The 21,261-nt window shown below is 57.9% G+C and overlaps 7 protein-coding genes across 7 annotated transcripts; 3 read left to right on the top strand and 4 right to left on the bottom strand.

Annotated features, from left to right (window-relative positions):
- Positions 1 to 170: 170 nt before the first annotated feature.
- PHYSODRAFT_556648 (hypothetical protein) lies at positions 171 to 1,819 on the bottom strand (the record flags this gene model as incomplete). Its single annotated transcript, XM_009521017.1, has 5 exons — positions 1,265 to 1,819; positions 957 to 1,145; positions 703 to 860; positions 352 to 617; positions 171 to 266 (listed from the first exon to the last, which is right to left on the bottom strand). Exons 1-5 carry the CDS (start codon positions 1,777 to 1,779, stop codon positions 171 to 173), a joined length of 1,224 nt encoding a protein of 407 aa, XP_009519312.1. The 5' UTR covers positions 1,780 to 1,819.
- Positions 1,820 to 2,868: 1,049 nt separating this feature from the next.
- On the top strand, positions 2,869 to 10,152 carry PHYSODRAFT_541614 (hypothetical protein). Its single transcript, XM_009521016.1, has 3 exons — positions 2,869 to 5,024; positions 5,104 to 7,736; positions 7,816 to 10,152. Exons 1-3 carry the CDS (start codon positions 2,926 to 2,928, stop codon positions 10,047 to 10,049), a joined length of 6,966 nt encoding a protein of 2,321 aa, XP_009519311.1. The 5' UTR covers positions 2,869 to 2,925; the 3' UTR covers positions 10,050 to 10,152.
- Positions 10,153 to 10,618: 466 nt separating this feature from the next.
- PHYSODRAFT_480853 (hypothetical protein) lies at positions 10,619 to 12,997 on the top strand (the record flags this gene model as incomplete). Its single annotated transcript, XM_009521015.1, has 4 exons — positions 10,619 to 10,686; positions 10,770 to 11,736; positions 11,810 to 12,706; positions 12,785 to 12,997. 4 exons carry the CDS (start codon positions 10,619 to 10,621, stop codon positions 12,995 to 12,997), a joined length of 2,145 nt encoding a protein of 714 aa, XP_009519310.1.
- A 661-nt stretch (positions 12,998 to 13,658) lies between these two features.
- Positions 13,659 to 15,359, bottom strand: PHYSODRAFT_481443 (hypothetical protein; the record flags this gene model as incomplete). Its single annotated transcript, XM_009521014.1, has 2 exons — positions 13,659 to 14,762; positions 14,904 to 15,359. 2 exons carry the CDS (start codon positions 15,357 to 15,359, stop codon positions 13,659 to 13,661), a joined length of 1,560 nt encoding a protein of 519 aa, XP_009519309.1.
- A 195-nt stretch (positions 15,360 to 15,554) lies between these two features.
- Positions 15,555 to 16,223, bottom strand: PHYSODRAFT_256609 (hypothetical protein; the record flags this gene model as incomplete). Its single annotated transcript, XM_009521013.1, has 1 exon — positions 15,555 to 16,223. The coding sequence occupies one exon, from the start codon at positions 16,221 to 16,223 to the stop codon at positions 15,555 to 15,557; it is 669 nt and encodes a 222-aa protein (XP_009519308.1).
- Positions 16,224 to 17,564: 1,341 nt separating this feature from the next.
- On the top strand, positions 17,565 to 19,997 carry PHYSODRAFT_480832 (hypothetical protein; the record flags this gene model as incomplete). The annotated part of the gene is made up of 2 exons (XM_009521012.1): positions 17,565 to 17,910; positions 18,010 to 19,997. The coding sequence occupies 2 exons, from the start codon at positions 17,565 to 17,567 to the stop codon at positions 19,995 to 19,997; spliced, it is 2,334 nt and encodes a 777-aa protein (XP_009519307.1).
- A 227-nt stretch (positions 19,998 to 20,224) lies between these two features.
- Positions 20,225 to 21,242, bottom strand: PHYSODRAFT_344593 (hypothetical protein; the record flags this gene model as incomplete). Its single annotated transcript, XM_009521011.1, has 1 exon — positions 20,225 to 21,242. Exon 1 carries the CDS (start codon positions 21,200 to 21,202, stop codon positions 20,225 to 20,227), a length of 978 nt encoding a protein of 325 aa, XP_009519306.1. The 5' UTR covers positions 21,203 to 21,242.
- Positions 21,243 to 21,261: the final 19 nt, after the last annotated feature.

Genomic DNA, 21,261 nt, shown 5'->3' with positions numbered 1-21,261 from the left:
GCGGAGGCACCGGACGACACGTGGCGGCAGAAAACCTCGCCAACGGCATACGGCATACAGTAGTGGGCATGGCTACATCGTGGTCATCACGACGGATGAGAAGCACAGCACTGAAACGAGAAGAAGGAAAAATAGAAGATAACAAACGACAAAAAGCTGGTTATAAATTTTTAATCGACGTAGCGTGTGGCATGGTGGACGCCGAGTTCCTCGGGAGATACGTCCGAGCCGTTCTGGTCTTCCTCGATTACGTTCATCTCCTCGTTCTGTGGGCATGCAAAGGTGATCAGTATCCAGGGTGCGAGAACATTGAATCAGAAATCGACAACCCAGGCAGCAAAGAGCACCTACCGCGCGTACGAGCGTCTCCTTGCGCACGTCGTTCTCCAGGAACTGCACGATCTCCTCGAAGGTGGGGCGCACCGACTGGTCGTCGGACGTGCAGCGCTTGTACAGGTCGCGCACGCTGTCCATGCAGTTCTTGCTCAGCGACGGGCGCAGATTCTCGTAGGCCACCATGTGCATCAGCGTGCTGCCCGACACCTTCTTGTTGCGCGCGCCCTTGGCCTTGATGTCGTGGTACGGAATCTTGCGCGTGTCTAGCTCCGCCAGCACTGCTCACAACGAAACAACAGGGAACCAACCCGTCAGTCAAAACTACCGCTTCAAATCTTGCAATCCAAAGGTGGTATGATGGCGTACCAATGCCGAAGCTGTACACGTCGGCCTTCTCTGTGTAGCGCTCTCCGCGGATCATCTCGGGCGGCAGCCACAGGGGCGTGCCGGTCACGCTCATAGTCTCATCCACGGACTTTTCCCGACTCAAGCCGAAGTCGCTTACCTTGGCGCCCCACGTCGAGCTGCGCGTCGTCAATCAAACAGGCATATCATAGCGAGTCAGAGGGTCACACTCTTTCCATCTGCCGCTCGACGAGCGCAACTCTGTCAAACATTACCTAACGAGGATGTTCATGCTCTTGAGGTCGCGATGAATAATGGGGGGCTTCATACTGTGCAGGTAGGCCATGCCGCGCGAGGTGTCGATGGTCATGCGCAGAATGGGCTTGGCCCAGGTCATCTTGTTCTCCGGGTTCCGCAGCACCGCGAATAGGTCGCCGCGCTCGAGGAACTCGGTCACAAAGCAGCTGCACAGGGGCACAACGAGAAAGAGAGACGGATGCATCACACACACAGCAAGTCAGTTCGCGACGCCACCATCACCACCTCCACACCATCCTCCTTCCATCCCTCGGCTTGCACGTACATGTTGGAGTACGAGTTCCAACTGGCACCGATGAACTGCACAATGTTGGGGTGGCGCAGGTTCATCATGAGCTGGATCTCGTCGCCGAACATGCGCAGGTTGTCCTCCGTGATCTTGTTTCGCAGCATGCGCTTGACCACGACGGGCGTGCCGCAGTACGTGCCCTTGATGACCTCCCCGAAGGCGCCGGCGCCGATGATCTTCTGCAGCTTGAGGTCGTTGAAATTGATCTCGGCCATGCGCAGGCCCTTGTTGCTCTCGAGCATCGTCTCCACCACGTTCTTCTCCTTGTCCTTGAACTCCTGGAAGTCCACCGTGTTGTTGTTGGGCCGCCGGTTGGACCGGTCCGCGCGCTCGGGCGCGTCCACCGCGGGGCGGCCGCGCCTCGACCCGCCGCCTTCGTGCTGGTTGTCCTGGCGGTGGCGCGAGCCGTCGGCTGCCCCGCTGGGCACGGGCCCGCGCTGGTTTTCGTGCGCGACGTAGTCCTTCGGATCCTTGGACGAGCACCCGCCCATGGTTAGTCAGTAGGCTATGAGGAGGGCGGGCGGGACAGCGCTCGACTTGGGAAATGGGAATCGTATGCCTCCGCCCGTTGTGGGCTCTTCTGAACTCTGGTGGAAAAAGGTCCAGTTGGTGTAGGCTCACACCAACTGCGCGCGATCTCGACAGACGACAATGGCTACAGTCCACAAAATCCGAAATTGAATCAACTCCGTCACGCGGGCATGCAGATGCCTGTGTGTACATATCACTAGGGTTACTATGGTATCTGCTACGGCGCGAGGGGTCCGGCCGCCAGCGCTTGGCCGAGCTTACGAACGTCTAGACCTTGGGCGCGAGCCGCCTCCAGCAGCGCGACCACGTCCGTCTTGATGCTGGCGGCTCGGGCCTTCTCCTGCTCCGCCTGCAGCCGAGTGCGCTCTTCGTCCAGACTCGACACCGCCAGCTACCAGCGATAACAGCAGATACAACGTTGCAAAAGGTGAGTTTCTGCTGCCTGCCTGCACGACAATAACCTACCAGCGACGCACCATTTCGACCAGTAGCTGGCACTTGAACTTCTCCATGTTGGACTCCTCCGTCATGCGCGCGCACTTGTCCCTCAGATGGGCGTTCTCGGCCTCCAGCGCTGCATTGCGTTCCTCCAGCATCCGCGCGCGCTCCTGCGTCTGCTGCAGCGCCGTATGATCTGGCAACAACAGCAGTCCATCAGTCTCTTGATGATCTCGCGCTTACCAGCTGCAGCCAGCTTCGTACCGAGCTCCCACTGCCCCGCGGCGCCGAGCGACAGCGTCGCAGCGCCCAGCGTCAATCGGATCGGGATCTCCCTCTCCACCGCCTTCGCCTCCTCCTCGGACGGCTGCGGCGTCCGACCCGCCGGTGTCGCCGCCGTCGCCATGGGACTCGCCATCTTCAATTACACCAGCATACAATCGTCGGTGTACCACTATTCCGGTACATCCGCTATCCCACCGTAAAGCATACAGATCCAACTTAGCCTATTGCGTAGGTCGCAACGTCTTAGCGCCCCCGCCGCTGTGCCACCCATACAAAAGGCAGTAAACTCGCCCCCGGGAGCAGCCGACGTGGACATGGCGCCCGCCGCCAACGCCAACGGCAATGGCAACGTGGCGTTCCTGAGCCCCGAGGAGAAGCAGAAGATGCTGGAGGAGCGCAGCCGCCGCTGGGCCAAGATGAACGCCAAGCGCTACGGCGAGAAGCGCAAGTTCGGCTTCGTCGAGTCCGTCAAGGACGACATGCCCCCCGAGCACGTGCGCAAGATCATCAAGGACCACGGCGACATGAGCAGCAAGAAGTTCCGCCACGACAAGCGCGTGTACCTGGGCGCGCTCAAGTACGTGCCGCACGCCATCTTCAAGCTGCTGGAGAACATGCCCATGCCCTGGGAGCAGGTCAAGGACGTCAAGGTGCTGTACCACATCACGGGCGCCATCACCTTCGTGAACGAGATCCCGTGGGTCATCGAGCCCGTGTACATCGCCCAGTGGGGCACCATGTGGATCATGATGCGGCGCGAGAAGCGCGACCGCCGCCACTTCAAGCGCATGCGCTTCCCGCCCTTCGACGACGAGGAGCCGCCGCTCGACTACGGCGACAACATCCTGGACATCGAGCCCTCGGAGAGCATCACCATGGAGCTGGACGAGGAGGACGACGAGGCCGTGATCGAGTGGCTCTACGACTCCAAGCCGCTCGTGGACTCCAAGTTCGTCAACGGCCCGAGCTACCGCAAGTGGCGCCTGCCCGTGCCGATCATGGCCAACCTGCACCGCCTCGCTGGCCAGCTCATGAGCGACCTGATCGACCCCAACTACGAGTACCTGTTCGACAAGAAGTCGTTCTTCACGGCCAAGGCGCTGAATGTAGCCATCCCCGGCGGCCCCAAGTTCGAGCCGCTGTACCGCGACCTGGACGAGGACGACGAGGACTGGAACGAGTTCAACGACATCAACAAGATCATCATCCGCCACCAGATCCGCACCGAGTACAAGGTGGCCTTCCCCTTCCTGTACAACAGTCGACCGCGCTCGGTGCACATCCAGCCGTACCACACGCCCGTGCTGTGCTACATCAAGGCGGAGGACCCGGACCTGCCGGCGTTCTATTTCGACCCGATTGTGAACCCGATCTCACACTTCCGCGTGAATCGCTCTGGGAAGAAGGAAAATGGTGCCAAGGAAGAGGAGGAAGAGGATGATGACGACGACGACGAGTTCCAGCTGCCCATGGGGTTCGACCCTCTTCTCACGGACGAGCCGCTGTACACCCCGGAGACGGCCAACGGTATCGCTCTGTACTGGGCGCCGCGCCCGTTTAACTTGCGTACAGGTCGTACGCGCCGTGCCATTGACGTGCCGCTTGTGAACAAGTGGTTCCAGGAGCACTGCCCCCAGGGTCAGCCGGTGAAGGTTCGTGTCAGCTACCAGAAACTGCTCAAGTGCTGGGTGTTGAACGCGCTGCACCACCGCCCTCCGAAGGCTCTGAACAAGCGCTACTTGTTCAAGTCGCTCAAGTCGACCAAGTTCTTCCAGAGCACGGAACTGGATTGGGTCGAAGCTGGTCTGCAGGTCTGTCGCCAGGGATACAACATGCTGAACCTGCTGATTCACCGCAAGAACCTGAACTACCTTCACTTGGACTACAATTTCAACCTGAAGCCCATCAAGACTCTTACCACGAAAGAGCGCAAAAAGTCGCGTTTCGGTAACGCCTTCCACTTGACGCGAGAGATTCTGCGTCTGACGAAGTTGATTGTGGATGCTCACGTCCAGTACCGATTGGGCAACGTTGACGCGTTCCAGCTTGCTGATGGACTCCAGTACATTTTTGCCCACGTTGGTCAGCTGACAGGCATGTACAGATACAAGTACCGTTTGATGCGCCAGGTCCGCATGTGCAAGGACTTGAAGCACTTGATCTACTACCGGTTCAACACTGGACCGGTGGGCAAGGGACCTGGATGTGGTTTCTGGGCTCCTGGCTGGCGTGTGTGGCTGTTCTTCCTGCGAGGTATTGTGCCGCTGCTTGAGCGGTGGCTTGGAAACTTGCTGGCGCGGCAGTTTGAGGGTCGCCACTCGAAGGGTATTGCAAAGACTGTCACCAAGCAGCGTGTGGAAAGCCACTTTGACCTGGAACTTCGTGCCGCAGTGATGCACGACATTCTTGACATGATGCCGGAAGGCGTGAAGGTGAACAAGTCGCGTACGATCATGGCACATCTCAGTGAAGCATGGCGCTGGTACGTATTGCCAGATTAAACTGCTTTGAGCTGCGGTTTTTGTTTCTAATATTTTGCTATTGCGGTTGTGTGTGTGCAGTTGGAAGGCGAACATCCCCTGGAAGGTGCCGGGCCTGCCTGCTCCTATTGAGAACATGATTCTTCGCTATGTGAAGTCCAAGGCAGACTGGTGGACCAATGTGGCGCACTACAACCGTGAGCGTATCAAGCGCGGTGCTACTGTTGACAAGACCGTTTGTAAGAAAAATTTGGGCCGACTGACCCGACTGTGGCTGAAGGCGGAGCAAGAGCGTCAGCACAACTACCTCAAGGATGGTCCCTATGTATCGGCTGAGGAGGCCGTAGCGGTGTACACGACGACCGTGCACTGGCTGGAAAGCCGCAAGTTCGCGCCTATTCCGTTCCCGCCACTTTCGTACAAGCACGACACCAAGCTTCTCATTCTTGCGTTGGAGCGGCTGAAGGAGAACTACTCCGTGAACAATAGGTTGAACCAGACCCAACGTGAAGAGCTCGGACTGATTGAGCAGGCATACGACAATCCTCATGAAGCGCTGTCCCGTATCAAGCGACACTTGCTTACCCAGCGAGCTTTCAAGGAAGTGCACATTGAGTTCATGGATCTGTACAGTCACTTGATCCCGGTGTACGACATTGAACCGCTGGAGAAGATCACAGATGCGTACCTTGACCAGTACTTGTGGTATGAAGCTGATAAGCGCCACCTCTTCCCGTGCTGGATTAAGCCCAGCGACTCTGAACCACCCCCGCTGCTTGTTTACAAGTGGTGCCAAGGAGTCAACAATTTGCACAAGGTTTGGGACACATCTGAGGAGGAGTGCGTGGTGATGCTTGCGTCCAAGCTCGAAAAGGTTTACGAGAAGATCGACTTGACGCTGTTGAACAGGCTGCTGAGATTGATTCTGGACCACAATATCGCCGACTACATGACTGCGAAGAACAACATTGTCATCGCGTACAAGGACATGATGCACACGAACTCATACGGTCTCATCCGTGGACTGCAGTTTGGCTCCTTCATCTTCCAGTACTATGGTTTGATTTTGGATCTGCTGCTGCTGGGTCTGACCCGTGCTACTGAAATCGCTGGTCCACCCGAGCTCCCGAATGAGTACCTGTCGTTCAAGGATACTGCAACGGAGACACGGCACCCGATTCGCTTGTACACGCGCTACATCGACAAGATCTACGTGTTGTTCCGATTCGACGCGGACGATTCTCGTGACCTGATTCAGCGGTACTTGACAGAGCACCCGGATCCGAACAACGAGAATGTTGTTGGCTACAACAACAAGAAGTGCTGGCCTCGCGATGCACGTATGAGACTGATGAAGCACGATGTGAACCTCGGAAGGGCAACGTTCTGGGATATGAAGAACCGCTTGCCGCGATCGATGACTACGTTCGAGTGGGACAACAGTTTTGTATCGGTGTATTCGAAGGATAACCCGAACTTGCTGTTCAACATGTGCGGATTCGAAGTGCGGATTCTACCCAAGATGCGTGCTGTTGATGCCGAATTCACGCACAAAGATGGTGTGTGGATCCTGCAAAACGAGACTACCAAGGAGCGCACAGCGCAGGCGTACCTCCGAGTGGATGATGAGTCATTGCACTCGTTCGAGAACCGGATTCGCCAGATTTTGATGTCTTCTGGTAGTACGACCTTCACGAAGGTTGCGAACAAGTGGAACTCGGCACTGATCGGACTCATGACATACTACCGTGAGTCTGTTGTCCAGACTCAGGAGCTGCTAGACCTCCTTGTGAAGTGCGAGAACAAGATTCAGACTCGTATCAAGATTGGATTGAACTCGAAGATGCCGTCCCGATTCCCACCCGTCGTGTTTTACACGCCGAAGGAACTGGGTGGTCTCGGTATGCTGTCGATGGGCCACGTTCTGATCCCCCAATCTGACCTTCGCTACTCGAAGCAGACTGATGGTGGTGGTGTGACGCATTTCCGTTCGGGTATGTCTCACGAAGAGGACCAGCTGATCCCCAACTTGTTCCGCTACTTGCAGCCTTGGGAGTCAGAGTTCATTGACTCGCAGCGTGTGTGGGCTGAGTACGCTTTGAAGCGACAGGAAGCTAATGCTCAGAACCGTCGCTTGACGCTGGAGGATCTGGAAGACTCGTGGGATCGCGGTATCCCGCGTATTAATACGTTGTTCCAAAAGGACCGTCACACACTCGCATACGACAAGGGTTGGCGTGTACGGACAGGCTTCAAGTGTTACCAGGTGATGCGCCAGAACCCTTTCTGGTGGACCCACCAACGGCACGATGGTAAGCTGTGGAACCTGAACAACTACCGAACGGATATGATTCAGGCGCTGGGTGGTGTTGAGGGTATTCTCGAGCATACGCTGTTCAAAGGCACGTACTTTCCCACGTGGGAAGGCTTGTTCTGGGAGAAGGCTTCCGGTTTTGAAGAGAGTATGAAGTACAAGAAGCTGACGAATGCGCAGCGGTCGGGTCTGAACCAGATTCCCAACCGTCGCTTCACGTTGTGGTGGTCGCCGACGATCAACCGCGCAAACGTATATGTCGGCTTCCAGGTGCAACTGGATTTGACCGGTATCTTCATGCACGGCAAAATCCCGACGCTCAAGATCTCCTTGATCCAGATCTTCCGAGCTCACTTGTGGCAAAAGATCCACGAATCATTGGTCATGGACCTTGTTCAAGGTAAGTCATTCCGCCCTGGTGTATGGAGTTGTGCGGTTCAGAATTGCTGATATTTTTTCCCGTGGTATCTGTTGTACAGTGTTTGACCAGGAGCTGGATGCCTTGGAGATTGAGAATGTTCAGAAGGAGACAATCCACCCGCGGAAGTCGTACAAGATGAACTCGTCGTGTGCTGATGTTCTCCTCTTTGCTGCATACAAGTGGCAAATGGGACGGCCAACGCTGTTGCACGACACGAAGGACAGCTACGATGGATCGACTAGCACGAAGTACTGGATTGATGTGCAGCTTCGTTGGGGTGACTTTGACTCCCACGATATTGAGCGTTACGCGCGTGCCAAGTTCCTGGACTACACGACGGACAACATGACGATCTATCCCTCTCCGACGGGTGTGCTGCTTGCGGTGGACCTTGCGTACAACCTGTACAGTGGTTATGGCAACTGGTTCCCTGGCTGCAAGCCACTCATGCAGCAGGCAATGGCGAAGATTATGAAGGCAAACCCCGCCATGTATGTCCTGCGTGAACGTATTCGCAAGGGTTTGCAGCTATACTCTTCTGAGCCGACGGAGCCGTATCTATCGAGCCAGAACTACGGTGAACTGTTCTCCAACCAGATCATTTGGTTCGTTGACGACACGAACGTGTACCGAGTGACGATCCACAAGACGTTCGAGGGTAACCTGACGACGAAGCCCATCAACGGTGCCATTTTCATCTTCAACCCGCGCACTGGTCAGTTGTTCCTGAAGATCATTCACACGTCAGTGTGGGCAGGCCAGAAACGACTGGGTCAACTGGCGAAGTGGAAGACCGCCGAAGAAGTAGCAGCCCTTATTCGATCGCTGCCCGTTGAAGAGCAGCCGAAACAGATCATTGTGACGCGCAATGGTATGCTTGATCCGCTGGAAGTGCACTTGTTGGACTTCCCGAACATTGTCATCAAGGGCAGTGAGCTCCAGCTGCCGTTCCAGGCGTGCTTGAAGGTTGAGAAGTTCGGCGACTTGATCCTGAAGGCGACGGAGCCTCAGATGGTTCTGTTCAACATCTACGACGACTGGCTGAACACTATCACGTCGTACACTGCATTCTCCCGTTTGATCTTGATTCTGCGCGCGCTGCACGTAAGCAACGACCGTACCAAGATCATTCTGCGGCCTGATGGAGAGACGACTACACAGCCACACCACATTTGGCCGTCACTGACTGATGAGCAGTGGCTGAAGGTGGAAGTGCAGTTGAAGGACCTGATCTTGGGCGACTACGGCAAGAAGAACAACGTGAATGTTGCCTCGCTGACCCAATCGGAGATCCGTGATATCATTTTGGGTATGGAGATCTCGGCGCCGTCGCTCCAGCGGCAGCAGGTCGCGGAGATCGAGCAGCAGGCGCGTGAGCAGAGCCAGCTTACGTCCGTGACGACGAAGACGGTGAACAAGCACGGTGATGAGATGGTGGTCACCACGACCAGCCAGTACGAGCAGCACTCGTTCGCGTCTAAGACCGACTGGCGCGTGCGTGCCATCTCGGCGACCAACCTGCACCTGCGTACGAACCACATCTACGTGTCGTCAGACGACATCAAGGAGACCGGTTTCACATACGTGCTGCCGAAGAACGTGCTGAACAAGTTCATCACCGTGTCAGACCTGCGCACGCAGATCTGCGGGCTCATGTACGGTGTCAGTCCGCCTGACAACCCGCAGGTGAAGGAGATCCGCTGCATCGTGATGCCGCCGCAACTCGGCACGCACCAGAGCGTGACGATCCCGCTCCACCTGCCAGACCACGAGTACCTGGAGGGCATGGAGGCGCTGGGCTGGATCCACACGCAGCCGAACGAGCTGCCGAGCTTGCCGCCGCAGGACGTGACGTTCCACTCGAAGATCATGTCCGAGAACACCTCGTGGGACGGCGAGAAGAGCATCATCATCACGTGCAGCTTCACCCCAGGTTCGTGCTCGCTGACGGCGTACAAGCTGACGCCTGGCGGCTACGAGTGGGGTCGGCAGAACAAGGACAGCGGCGCGAACCCTGCGGGCTTCGCGCCGACCCACTACGAGAAGGTGCAGATGCTGCTGTCGGACCGCTTCATGGGCTTCTACATGGTGCCGGACGAAGACGTGTGGAACTACAACTTCATGGGCGTCAAGCACAACACGGGCATGAAGTACGACCTCAAGCTGGGCAACCCCAAGGAGTTCTACCACGAGATCCACCGCAAGACGCACTTCATGAACTTCAGCGCGCTCGAGGCCACGGACGAGGACGTGACCACCGTGGACGAGGAGCAGCAGAACGTCTTCGCATGAGCCAACAGATCGCCAAGCTTGCGGCCAATGGCTCCATCAGATCCCCCCTCCGTAAAAAATCTCCACCACATTCATCAGTAATAATGCAATCGTCTTTGTCATCAAATAGCACGCGCACGCAGCTATCATAGTGCAATAGGCAACGTCAACGTGGTCAAGTACATGTATTAATACATGTCGTTGCCTTTTACGTCGATTTAATTCGTAGTGGTGTGCCCGCTAATTTGTAGCGAATTAGCGCTAATTCGTTCTCCCCCCTCAGCCCCCACAAACACTCGGATTTCCGCCAAGGAAACAAGAAGAGCTCGAGCCTCGAGCTGCGCCGCCCCCTTGCCCCCTTCGCCGCCGCGCTCGCGCCCACCGCCCGCGCGCATCAGCAGCGACAAGAGGTGCGTCTGCTCTGCCCAACGCCGCCTTCGCCCCGCTCCAGCGCGCTCTGTAGCCGCCGCAATTTAGTGCTAAGCGTTGGCATCACCTTGTGTCCGCCAAATCCTTGCAGGAACCGAGCGTTTGGAGGCATACAACCGCCAAGACAAGCGTCTCCAATTGATTGCAACACCCGCGCGCCCATGTCGGGAGACGCGCGCGCCAAGGACAACAAGTCCTCGCTGAGCCATCGCGCCCAGCAGAAGTTCAAGTGCGTGGATTATTATTGATAGTGCTGTGGATTTTGACAGAGTTTTTGACGTTGTTGACACTATTTCCACGTGTTTTTGACAGCGCCGGCAAGTACGAGGAGGCCGTGGACGCCCTGGAGAAGCTCGTGGAGGAGATCGACCCCCGCCAGGACTTCAAGGTGCGCCACAATGTGGCGCTGGCCAGGTTCGCGGCCGGACTGGACTCGCCCGACAAGCTGCAGGCCGCGCTGAGGCAGAACCTGCGCGCGCAGCTGCAGGAGCACGACAAGAACAGCAAGCCCGCGGCTGCTGCTGCGTCTGCGGGAGACGCTGGAGGAGCGGACGACGCGGCGGCTGCGGACGACAGCGGCTCGTTCTCCATTGAGAGGGAGATGGCCTACCTCCGCTACAACTACGCGGCGGCGCTGTTCCTGTCCAAGCAGTACGCGCAGGCCAGCTCGGTGCTGGAGCAGGTGATGCGCAACGTGGACCCCATCGACGAGAACGTGGCCATGCACGCCAGCTTCCTGTACCTGGACGTGATCCTGCACAGCAGCAGGGGCTGTGTGAGCACGGAGCGCGAGCGCGCCACGACGATCAAGAAGGCGCAGGGCATCTTGGCGTTCCTGGAGAAGCCCCATCGGTTCAACACGGTGCAGGAGCTGCCCGACCACCTGGTGCAGCGGGACGCCAATGGCAACGCCGTGGAGACGGAGGCGCAGAAGAAGAACCGGTGGGATGTCACGGAGTTCCGCTTCAGGCTGCACCTGTACCGCGCCAAGTTCATGCTGCTGCAGAGCAACTTGAAGACCGCGAAGAAGGAGGTCAAGTCCGCACTGGAGATCTTCCAGAAGGAGATCAAGACGTACGACCGGGGAGATGCGGCTGCCGCGTCATCGTCTTCGTTGGCGATGGAGTCGGAGAAGACGAGCACGGCGATCGGACACCCGTGCCTGGTGGTGCAGAACTCGACAGCGCTGTTTTTGAAGGCCAACCTGGAATATTTAAAGAAGAACTACAAGAAATGTATCAAGCTTCTGGCATCGTGTACACAGGAAGCCGTGAGCGAGGTAAGAGTGGACGTGGCATGCTGCAGAGGGGCAGCGGGATGACTAAAACGTGTTGCGTGTTGTGTACATGCAGAGTGTTTTGTTGAATAATATGGGCTGCATCCACTACCAGATGGGGCAGCGAAAGGCGGCACAGTCATACTTTGCCAGAGCACTTCAAGCTACTACCAAGGCGACGAAGATGGATGCGGTCGTCATTGCGAGCTCCGCCCGCCATGAAATCATGTACAATAACGGTCTGCACCTGCTGCTTCAGGGCGAGTACGCGCTGGCCTTCCGGTGCTTCCATGAGTCGTCGAGGCTGTTTTTCAACCGACCCAAGCTGTGGCTGCGCCTCGGCGAGTGCTGTACTGCAGCTTTCGCGAAGGAGCAGAAATTGGCGGTGGTGGCTGGAAACAAAAGCGGGCTGATCCAGGGAATTGTAGGTTCTGGTTCGCACCGTCGAGTGTTGCTTCCGACCAGCTTGCCATCTGCAGCCTCGCAGGATATCAAGCTGCCCGAGAAGAACGGCAACGGTTCTCGTGCAACGTCTGCCGATGCCAATGACTCGGACGGTTCGCCGACGATGAGCCTTCCATTCGGCGCAAAGTGCTTCAAGAACGCGGTCTTGCTCTGCAACCAGCTCTTGGACTCTGGAAACGTGAACGGAAATGCTGACACCAACGCCGCCGGCGAGGCAGCAGATAGCGAAGTTCAGGATGCGCAAGCTCTCAACGTGCTGCGGCAAAAGGCGCTGGTGAACCTGTCGTATGTCTACTTGTCGATGTACGAGCCCCAGCTTGCGATCACAACTGCGAAGGAGCTGTTGGCACTTCCGACGTGCTCCAAGGCAAACAGCTTTTTGGCCCGATCATACACTGCGGAGGCTCTCTGCATGCTGTCTCGGGCACCAGAGGCGACGGAGGCACTGCAATCTGAGCGAGACTTGATCGCTATGGCCGAGGAATACGCACGGGAAGCCAACATCCAGGTAAGACCAGAGAACTACGTGGTGATATCGTCGTATGAATGAATTCTAACGGTTTTATTGTGCCTATTAATGCTGCAGTTGTCACGAGCTCGCGCCGGTGTCCACGTGAACAACGCGACGACACTTCTGCTGCAGGGACGCAACTCGGAAGCGGAGGAAAGCGTGACGCGTGCTGTGAGGGAAAACCCGAACTGCCGCGAGTCGCTGGAGCTGTTAGTCTACGTGTTGCTCAAGAAGGGCGACACGAAGAAGGCGCTTCGCGTTCTGAAAGAAGCACAAGTGGTGCAGTAAGCTGCCCTGCCCCTGGCCTCCAGGGGTGGTGTTTGACAGGCATAGTAAGGATGTACACGGGTGAACCTTGGCGATCTGCACAAAGAGGGCATGTCGGATCTAAAACAAAACAAAAAAGGATCGGATAGATTCCTACTGCAAAGGGCTTGCTTGTTCAAAGTCTGAAGTCCACGTGCATCCACAGAGATATCGCTTGCATAGACCACTTCAACTTCAGCAAGTGCCACGTGGCAGTTCAAGACGAAGATACGTTCCGGTGCCAAGATACTGCAGTTCCACAGCGGACTTTGGTCTTTTGTATCATTCCAGTTTGCCAAGCCCCTCCGCTTGCTGCTCTACCCTAACGAGCCGAGAACTTTGCTGCTTTCTCCATCTCAACTGTGTCCACCTTCTCGCAACCTTTCTCTCTCGGCTCTCTGTGTTTGTTTGTCTTCCTACCTAGTGCGTTGCCTGCGAGGCACGGCAAGGAGAGAGCACTCGACCATCGCTGCAGACGACCGAGGTAGCGAGCTCTCCCTCTGTGTATCCTTCTCTCCTCTCCTCTCGCCACCTGCTCATGATCTGAAAGCTGGCAGCTCTTCGCCTCTCGTGCTCTTCCTCGCCGTAGTGTTTCGTGCTCTGCATGTCGAAAACCCCAACGATTGCGCACATAATATACCGCTTACTCCGCTCGGTTGTCCGACGCGCCGTCCACCTTGCCACCGCGGCGGCTGCCGGTCTTCTCGCGACGGGCACCCTCGCGACGGTCGCTCTTGGGGGCCTCGTCACCGTTGCGCTCCTTGCGCTCGCCGCGACCACCCTTGGGGCCGTGACCACGGCCACGGCCACGAGAGTCATTGCCGCGGAAACCGCCGCGCTGTCCCTCCTTGCGCTCGGCGCGCTCGCCCACCTGCAGCACCTTCTCGAACAGCTTGAACTCCTTGGTCTCAGCCAGCGCGGCACGCATACTCTCCTGCTCGTGAAAGTCCACGAAGCCGAAACCACGCTGTCCGGGGATGCTCACGCCAGCGATCGAGCCGTAGCCCTTGAACAGCTCGCGCAGGTCGTTCTCACGCGCCTGCGTCGGCACGTCGCGGATGAAGAGGCTGTACAGGCGCTTGTGCTCCTTCTCCTTGCCGTTGCCCGCCTTGCTCTTGGGCGACTTCTCAGGGGCCGGGGCGCCAGTAGCAGGAGCGATCGCAGCAGGAGCAGGAGCCGCCGCGGGGGCAGCAGCGGGCTTGGGGGTGGCCGGCTTCACAGGCGCCGCAGGAGCGGCAGCAGCAGGGGGCGTGATGGTCGCCACAGCCTTCGAGGCCGAGAACAACGCGGCCCACGTCTTGGGCTTCTCGGGCTCAGCAGGGGCCGGGATCACCGGGTCGGCCGGAGCCGCCGTGGGGGCAGCAGCAGGGGCAGGCGACGCAGCGGCGGCCGGAGCCTTCTCCTGCTTCTTGGGCGACTTAACGGGCGACTTGGCCGGGGACTTGACGGGCGACGGCGTCTTGACCTTGGCGTCCTCCTCCTTGGGCTTGGTGGTCGTGGTGGTGGTCGTCGTGGTCGTCTTCTTGACAGGAGACGAGGCGACGGTGGCTGTGGCCTTGACGGGCGACGTGGGCGCGGCCGCCTCCTTCACCACCTTCTTGGTCGTTGTTGTGGTCGTTGTCTTGGTGGCCGCAGCCTTGACGGGGGAAGACGCCGCCGCCTTCTTGGGGGAGGCGGGCACGGGCGAGGACGAGACGAGCTCGTCCTTCTGCTGCTGCTGCTGCTTCTTCTGGTCCTCCTTGGTCTTCTTCTCCACGACCTTCTTGGCGGGGGACGTGGGCGCCTGCGTCTCCGTCTTCTTGCCGTTCTTGGCGGGGGACGCCGGCGTCTCCGTCTTCTTGTCCGCCGCCGTCTTCTTGTCCTTCACCACGGCCGTCTCGGGCGCCACCTCGACGGGCGACGCACCGGGAAGCTCCAGGAAGCGCAGGCAGTCGTTGAGCACGAAGTAGCCCTTGGGCTGCACGGCCAAGAAGAAGGTCTGCACGAAGGGCTTGGGCACGGGGCTGCTGCGCAGCGTCATGACGCCCGTGACGAGCACGAACACGCCGCCGCCCAGCGAGTTCTGGCAGTCGATGGAGCCTGCGTCCAGGTCCACGCGCGCGCCCGCGTAGCCGCGCTTGAGGATCTGGTCGTTGATGGCGCGCTGGCCGGCGATGGGCTCCTCCATGTGCGAGCCCAGGCCGTGGCACCAGCGGCTCTCGGCCTTGTAGAAGCGGTGCAGGCTCTGCGGCTCCTTGGCCAGGAAGTGGTAGTACTGGCGCATGAACGTGTTGCCCACGGTGCTGGGCGACGGCGTCACCTCGTCCTCGTGGACGCTGCTGCTGGGGGCGGAGGTCTCGGGCATCGTCTCTTGGCTTGGGGAGCTGGGCTTTGCCGCTCGACGGGAGATTTCGGATTGGATCCAAATCTAACGGTCGATCGAGCCGCGCAGTGTACCGAAAATCGGGTACAGCACTGTATAACCCTATAGTATGGTCTATTGGAATCGAAGGTTTTCAGGTGCTGGTCCGTTCTGACTCACTTCAACTTGCCTACTTGCCTACTTGAGCGCGAAGACGAGCGGGATGATAATGGCGGCGAGTACCAGCGAGAGCAGGCAGAGATACCAGAGGTACTTCTGCCGCGCCTCACGTTGCAACTGACGCGCATGCTGCAGCTCGTCCACACCCTTGCCGATCTCCACGCGCACGGCCTCCACCTTGGTGGCGATCTGGTCCACCCCCTGCCCCTGCTCGCTGACCAGCGTCCCCACCTGCCTGAACAACGCGTTGACGGCCGCGGCCTCCTGCGCGATCTCGCCAGCCTCCAGCACCTCCTCCTTGGCCGTCTGGATCTCCTGGGCCGAGATGGCTACAGACCCGTTGCCGGCCATGAAGTCGGCGTCGCACAGCGCCTCGCGCCGCGCCGCCGCCTGGCGCTGAGCCGTCTGCAGCTCCTGCATCACGCGCACAAAGGAGCGCTGCACATCGCGGAAGCCGCCGCTCTCGGCCTTGCCGCGCTTGTGCTCGCGCAGGAACGTGGCCAGCGCCTGGTACGTCGTAGTGGCCTCATCGAGCTGCGGCACGACGCCGGAGATGTAGTCTTGCTCGGTCTTGAGCGTCGGGCTGGACGCGGCCTCGCTGATACTGGAGGCGAGTGCGCGCAGTCGCTCGAGCAAGCTGCTGGCTTCTTCGAGCGTCGAGATGACTGGCACCGCGTCGGCCGACATGGCGCTGGGCTAACGCTGCGAAGGTGGAGCCGAGAGGGCGTAGACCTCGTTAATATTCGCCGAGATTGTGTTGTTCCTTCCCGCTGTAGGTTGATGGCACGCCAAAGTATTTCAAGGATGTCGAGAGCTCTTATCCAAGCCCCACTCGTGGCGTTGAAGCTGTCTTTAGCCAAGAACTTCGGCCGACCATATTCCACTCGGTCGACGCCGTGTCCTTATAAATGGATCGAGTTGGTGTCGAATGCGACGCAGCGGGGGAACATGGCACTCATTCTGCGACCAAAGATAGTGAAGCAGCCAAGTCCATCTTTGCTTGATGCGTGAAGTGAGTGGCATGGTTCGTTTCAGGGCGCTGTAGCTGCCTATTTTGGACGGTGTAGGCGCTGAATCAGCCAACTGCAACAACACACACGTCTTGAGCGCTGGTAGTCACCGGCTCTCGTTCTCATTTCTCGCGACCGACCCCCAGCGCAAAGACAAAGGTACCGTTCTAGACACCAAGCCAAAGCTAGCAAGGTGGCGGTGGACACGATGCCTGGACCGATGATGATGAGCCCGAGCAGCTTGGACCACGACGCGCTCAAGTCAACGATTGAAGGTACTTCCGTTGTTCAGAAGCCGAAGAAGAGCATGCTCGGCCGGATCAAAAAGAAGTTGTCCAAGAAGCTGGGGCGCGGGAAATCCATGACAGTGGCGTCGCCAATGCCGCAGGATTTAGCCAAAGCGGAGCCTGGAGTGGCGGACGTTGATGGCAGTCAGCAGCAAAACGGGGAGGACGAGAACAACGCTGAAGTGGTTGACAAGGAGGACCTTAATCCGGAGCAGTTGAGCGGTGAAGCTTCTCCAGATAGGGATCAAATGGACTCGGTGTTGGCATTCAACGCGTCACTGCCAACGATCGAGAGCGTCGCCAATGAAAGCGACGACGAGTACAGCAACGACGTGAAACAAGAGTCCAAGCAGAAAAGTTCCCCCAAGCCAGAGCGGTTTGACGACGACAACGATGTCGACGAAGGTGTTATTACACAAGATGGACCGGAGGAGGACGAGATCATCGCGTCTCATAACGAGGAGGAGGAAACACCTCGCATGGAGAACGATGTTGAACCTGAAGGTGGCAACGCCAGTCAGCAAAGTCCCAGCGAGGAAGACGACGACGACGACACGTTGGAAGTTTTCGCGAACGGAGAAGGGAACCAGTCCCTGCATTCATCTCCTCGCCAGCCCGAGGATGACGATGAAGAGGGCGACGAAGAAGAATTCCACAGCGATGAGGCTGACGCAGGTTCGCCTTCCGAGTCCTCACCGCCTGTCGAGTTGGTAATTATCGGAGTCACTCCGATGTCGCTAAGAGCGTCTGCACCCTTCGAGCGAGGTGAGTTTCAAGAAGAAGAGGAACCTCTTGAAACGGAGCCCGATGTCGTGGCAACGCCTCGAGTGTCGGAACCTCTTTCGTCCCCGTTAAAGCGCGTTCGCCCTGGTCCTGGTGTTGAAATGATGCCTTCAATGTCTCCCGGAGGCAACAACCTGCCTCATCCCCCGCTCCAGGATATTCGCGAAGAAGACGATGGAAACTCCTCGGGTGTAGTCCAGCAATCTACCCCGATGTCACGGAGGTTTGGCGGTCGACAGCACGCCCTCGTGGCCTCAGAAGCACCCATTCTGTCTTCAGCCGCAGCGCAGGTTTGTCCTCAAGACGACGAGCAGGAGACGCCCTCACCCGATGATAACGACATTGAAGAGAAGTATGACGAGTCCCGACAGGGTAATGAAGGCGAAGAAGGAGACCCCGAGGCATTAGACACAGGTGCTCTGATCACTCGTGCGTTTGGTGAACGGATTGTGACTTTGTTAGCGGCCGATCCCTGGGGGGACCGGCAGGATGGCTTTGATGCCATCAAACTCGCAGTCAAGAAGGCAGATGTGTCGACGATTGAGCCCGTAACTCGGCAGCGACTGCTTTGTGCATCGCTGGCAGCAGTGCAATGCGGAGTGGAGGATCGAGTTGCTCCCGTTATGTTCTGTGCACTCGAGTGCTTACGCGCAGTTCTCAAGGAATTCGCGCGTGTGCTACCCGACGAACGCAGTGTTGAGCTGAAAAGTGCGGCAGTTCTCAACAACCAATTGTCATCTCTTGTCGGTGCTCTGGTGCGGAAGCTTGGCGACTCCAACAAGCGGACGCAGCGTGAATCCACACAAGCTTTAATCCGAGTTGCCCGTGTGCGATCACTGCGAGCTCTTCCTCACTTGCTGCTGCACTTGAGTGGACGCGAGGTCCCACCTCGACGACAGCTCGAGACGTTACGCCGGTTGATGCAGGAGCTCGGTCTTTCCAACTCCACTGAGGCTTCACCCCACCAGCAACAGCTGACAGCGGAGACCGTGCTCGAGTTTGTCGCCCCAAGCCTCAAGATCGCCGAGGAGAAAACTCGGAAGGCTGCCGTGGAGATTCTCGCTGACCTCCAGACTCGAACGGGAAACTCGACTGCCTGGCACGCGCAGCTAGCACGAGCGGGGGCAGTTAAGCCGGAAATGCTCCGCGTGATCACGCGCCGAGTTGAAGAACTGCTAGCAAAGCGTGAAGCGCAGCAGGCAGCCAACTCGCCAGTAGCTCCAGGAATGGGCACCACTGCCACCAACCAGACGGAAGAGCAAGCCGACGATGAAGCCGCCTTCCCTCCGGCAGAACTCGTCGACGTCCCCCAAGAAGACGCCCAGTCGAGCATTACGCTGCTTGAGGCCTCGTTGCTCAACGCCCAGAACGTGGTTGGGCCGGTCTGCTGGCGAAAGCTTTCGAGCAAGACATGGAGCGACAGAAAGGAGGCTCTCCTCGATGCCGAGAAGGCCATGACAGAGGCCAAGTCCGATCTGCGCGACACTCGACCGGCATTTGGCAGTGATGCTCAGAGCACATTTGTGGCTTACAGCGCCTTGTTGCACCGAGCGCTTGGTGACAGCATCGCTCCAGTGGTGAACACTGCATTGGACGCTTTCGCCACATTGGTGAAGATTTATGGGCCTCGAGTCGAATGGCGTGAGGCGGATGTACGTGACATTACGCTGCTGACGCTGCTTCGGTTGCTCGCAGCGATGCAGAAGCCCAACACACGCACGACTCGCGCTGCGTGCCGTGGAGTCCTCAAGTTGGCGCGGCTACCCAATGCTCGTCATCCGCTTCGATACGTGCTCTCGTGTATATTCGGTGGCGAGGGCAGCAGTGCCTGTGATCCTCAAGTGCAGATGCATCTACTCCGTCTCCTGGTACCGGAGTTCGGATTCCAAGCCGACGGACTGGGCGCCTCCCGTGTGCTGGAAGCTGTCAGTAAGGGCTTGACCCACAGCAGTGCTCGCGTTCGTCGCTCCGCTGCGGATGTGGCTTTAAGTGCACAACGGCTTCTGGGTCGAGACTTTGTGCTCGCAAGACTGCAAGGGGTCAAGCCCGTGACTCTCAAGGAGCTCGAAAAGAGCTTCGTGGATGGAATTGGGGGATCCGGTGGCGGTGAACGACCACAGACTGTGCATGCAACAGCGGCCGAAGCCTCCGCGCCTGCAGCTATTGGTGGGTCGGATCTACCGCCCGTGACTTTCGGCGGATTGGGAGAGTTTTCATCCCGACGATTACTTAGCAGCGCGCCTGTGGGCAACGGCCGGTTGCAGTGCGCGCCGTTGTATGAGGAAGTTTCTGCAGGTCCGAGTGCTCCAAGTCGCGCTTCGATGTTGAGCAACGAGGAAGAAAACTTGATGGACGCGATCCTCGGTGCAGACGATTTCTAAGTGCTGTGACGGAAAAGTAAAGGAATACATAGGCTCTGGTGGTTTCATTAAAGAAGACCGTGTCATTTGTTTTTCTTTCCGCTGCCTGATACCACCAGCTAGTCCAACGACTAGCTGGTAAAAGATCGATTTCATAAATCCAAAAACACTAATGAATGCAGGGCACGAAGTACTTCATGGCGCTGGGTGATCCTTGAGTAACACGAAAAGCCGACTGTCAACGTTGCCTATGCAGCCGTGGCTTCAACTCCATTCTCACTTTGGCTCTGCTTGGGCTTCCACTCGCCGAAAGCACGAGAAGTTACCTGCGCCGACACAGCTGCAACCATTACGAGGCCGACCGCACCAACAATCCAGATCAGCAAGATGACGCCGAAGTACACGACGGGGTTGTCGTGGAACGTCATCCACTCGGTGAAGAATGGCGCATCACCACCACCGAACAGCGCGATCGCAGGCTGGACCACAGCGAGGAAGATGGCGGCAGCGCTCAGACCACCAATAACGGGCTTCAGTACAGTGAAGTACAGGACAATTACCCACATGCGGGATGTCATCTCAAACACCGGCAAATACGCGCTAATGCCACCCGTGAGCTTGATCCTGAACTTCTCGGCGCATTCTTTCGACTGCAGAGGCTCTTCCGCACGCAGCAAACTTGACGGGATTGCGAAGGATGCAAAATTAGCGAGGCGAGCGTCTGCCTTCATCATAGTTTGAATGATCCACAGCACGAGATAGAAGAGCGCCAGCCCAACCGCACCGCCGAAGACAAGCACATACGGTCCAACGGCCGTGTAGATCGTGAACCAAGACGCCACGTACAGCGCCAGGTAGAACACAACCACCACCGCGTATCCCAAGCCCTTTAGACACGATAGACGGTCAGGAAGCTGCTCCAGCAGCACGCACGGAATTGCCAGGATCGCCACCACCAGAATCCCCACGGCCCACAGCAGATTCAGCAACAAGCCGGCCAGCAAGAGGCTCACTCCGACAAGACCCCCAATGGCCACCAGAATGTTCAACAGGTGGGAAACGAGCAGAACGCTAGCTCGTTTAACGAGAGTCTTCACGTCGCAGCACCTAGCGCTGAACTTGCAACATCCTCCGCGACTTTCACTTGGGAACGTTAGCCCGAGCTTCTCGTGTAGACCAGCACCAGCCACGTGAAGCTGGTGATAGCTCGACTCCAGCGGCTCCATTTTTACGAACAGTAAGAGTCTTTGACTGTGGGTCCTCTTCTCGCTTGCGAAGATTTTGA

This window comes from Phytophthora sojae (genome assembly GCF_000149755.1).
Source record: "Phytophthora sojae unplaced genomic scaffold PHYSOscaffold_2, whole genome shotgun sequence".
Classification (NCBI taxonomy): Eukaryota; Oomycota; class Peronosporomycetes; order Peronosporales; family Peronosporaceae; genus Phytophthora; species Phytophthora sojae.
The sequence above is the reverse complement of the archived record's forward strand: the minus strand, read 5'-3'. Positions and strand labels throughout refer to the sequence as shown.

Coding starts and splice junctions, on each gene's coding strand:
- PHYSODRAFT_541614 (XM_009521016.1), top strand. CDS start 2,926: ATGCTGGAGGAGCGCAGCCGCCGCTGGGCCAAGATGAACGCCAAGCGC. Junction 5,025..5,103: donor CTCAGTGAAGCATGGCGCTG/GTACGTATTGCC, acceptor GTGTGTGTGCAG/TTGGAAGGCGAACATCCCCT. Junction 7,737..7,815: donor GGTCATGGACCTTGTTCAAG/GTAAGTCATTCC, acceptor TCTGTTGTACAG/TGTTTGACCAGGAGCTGGAT.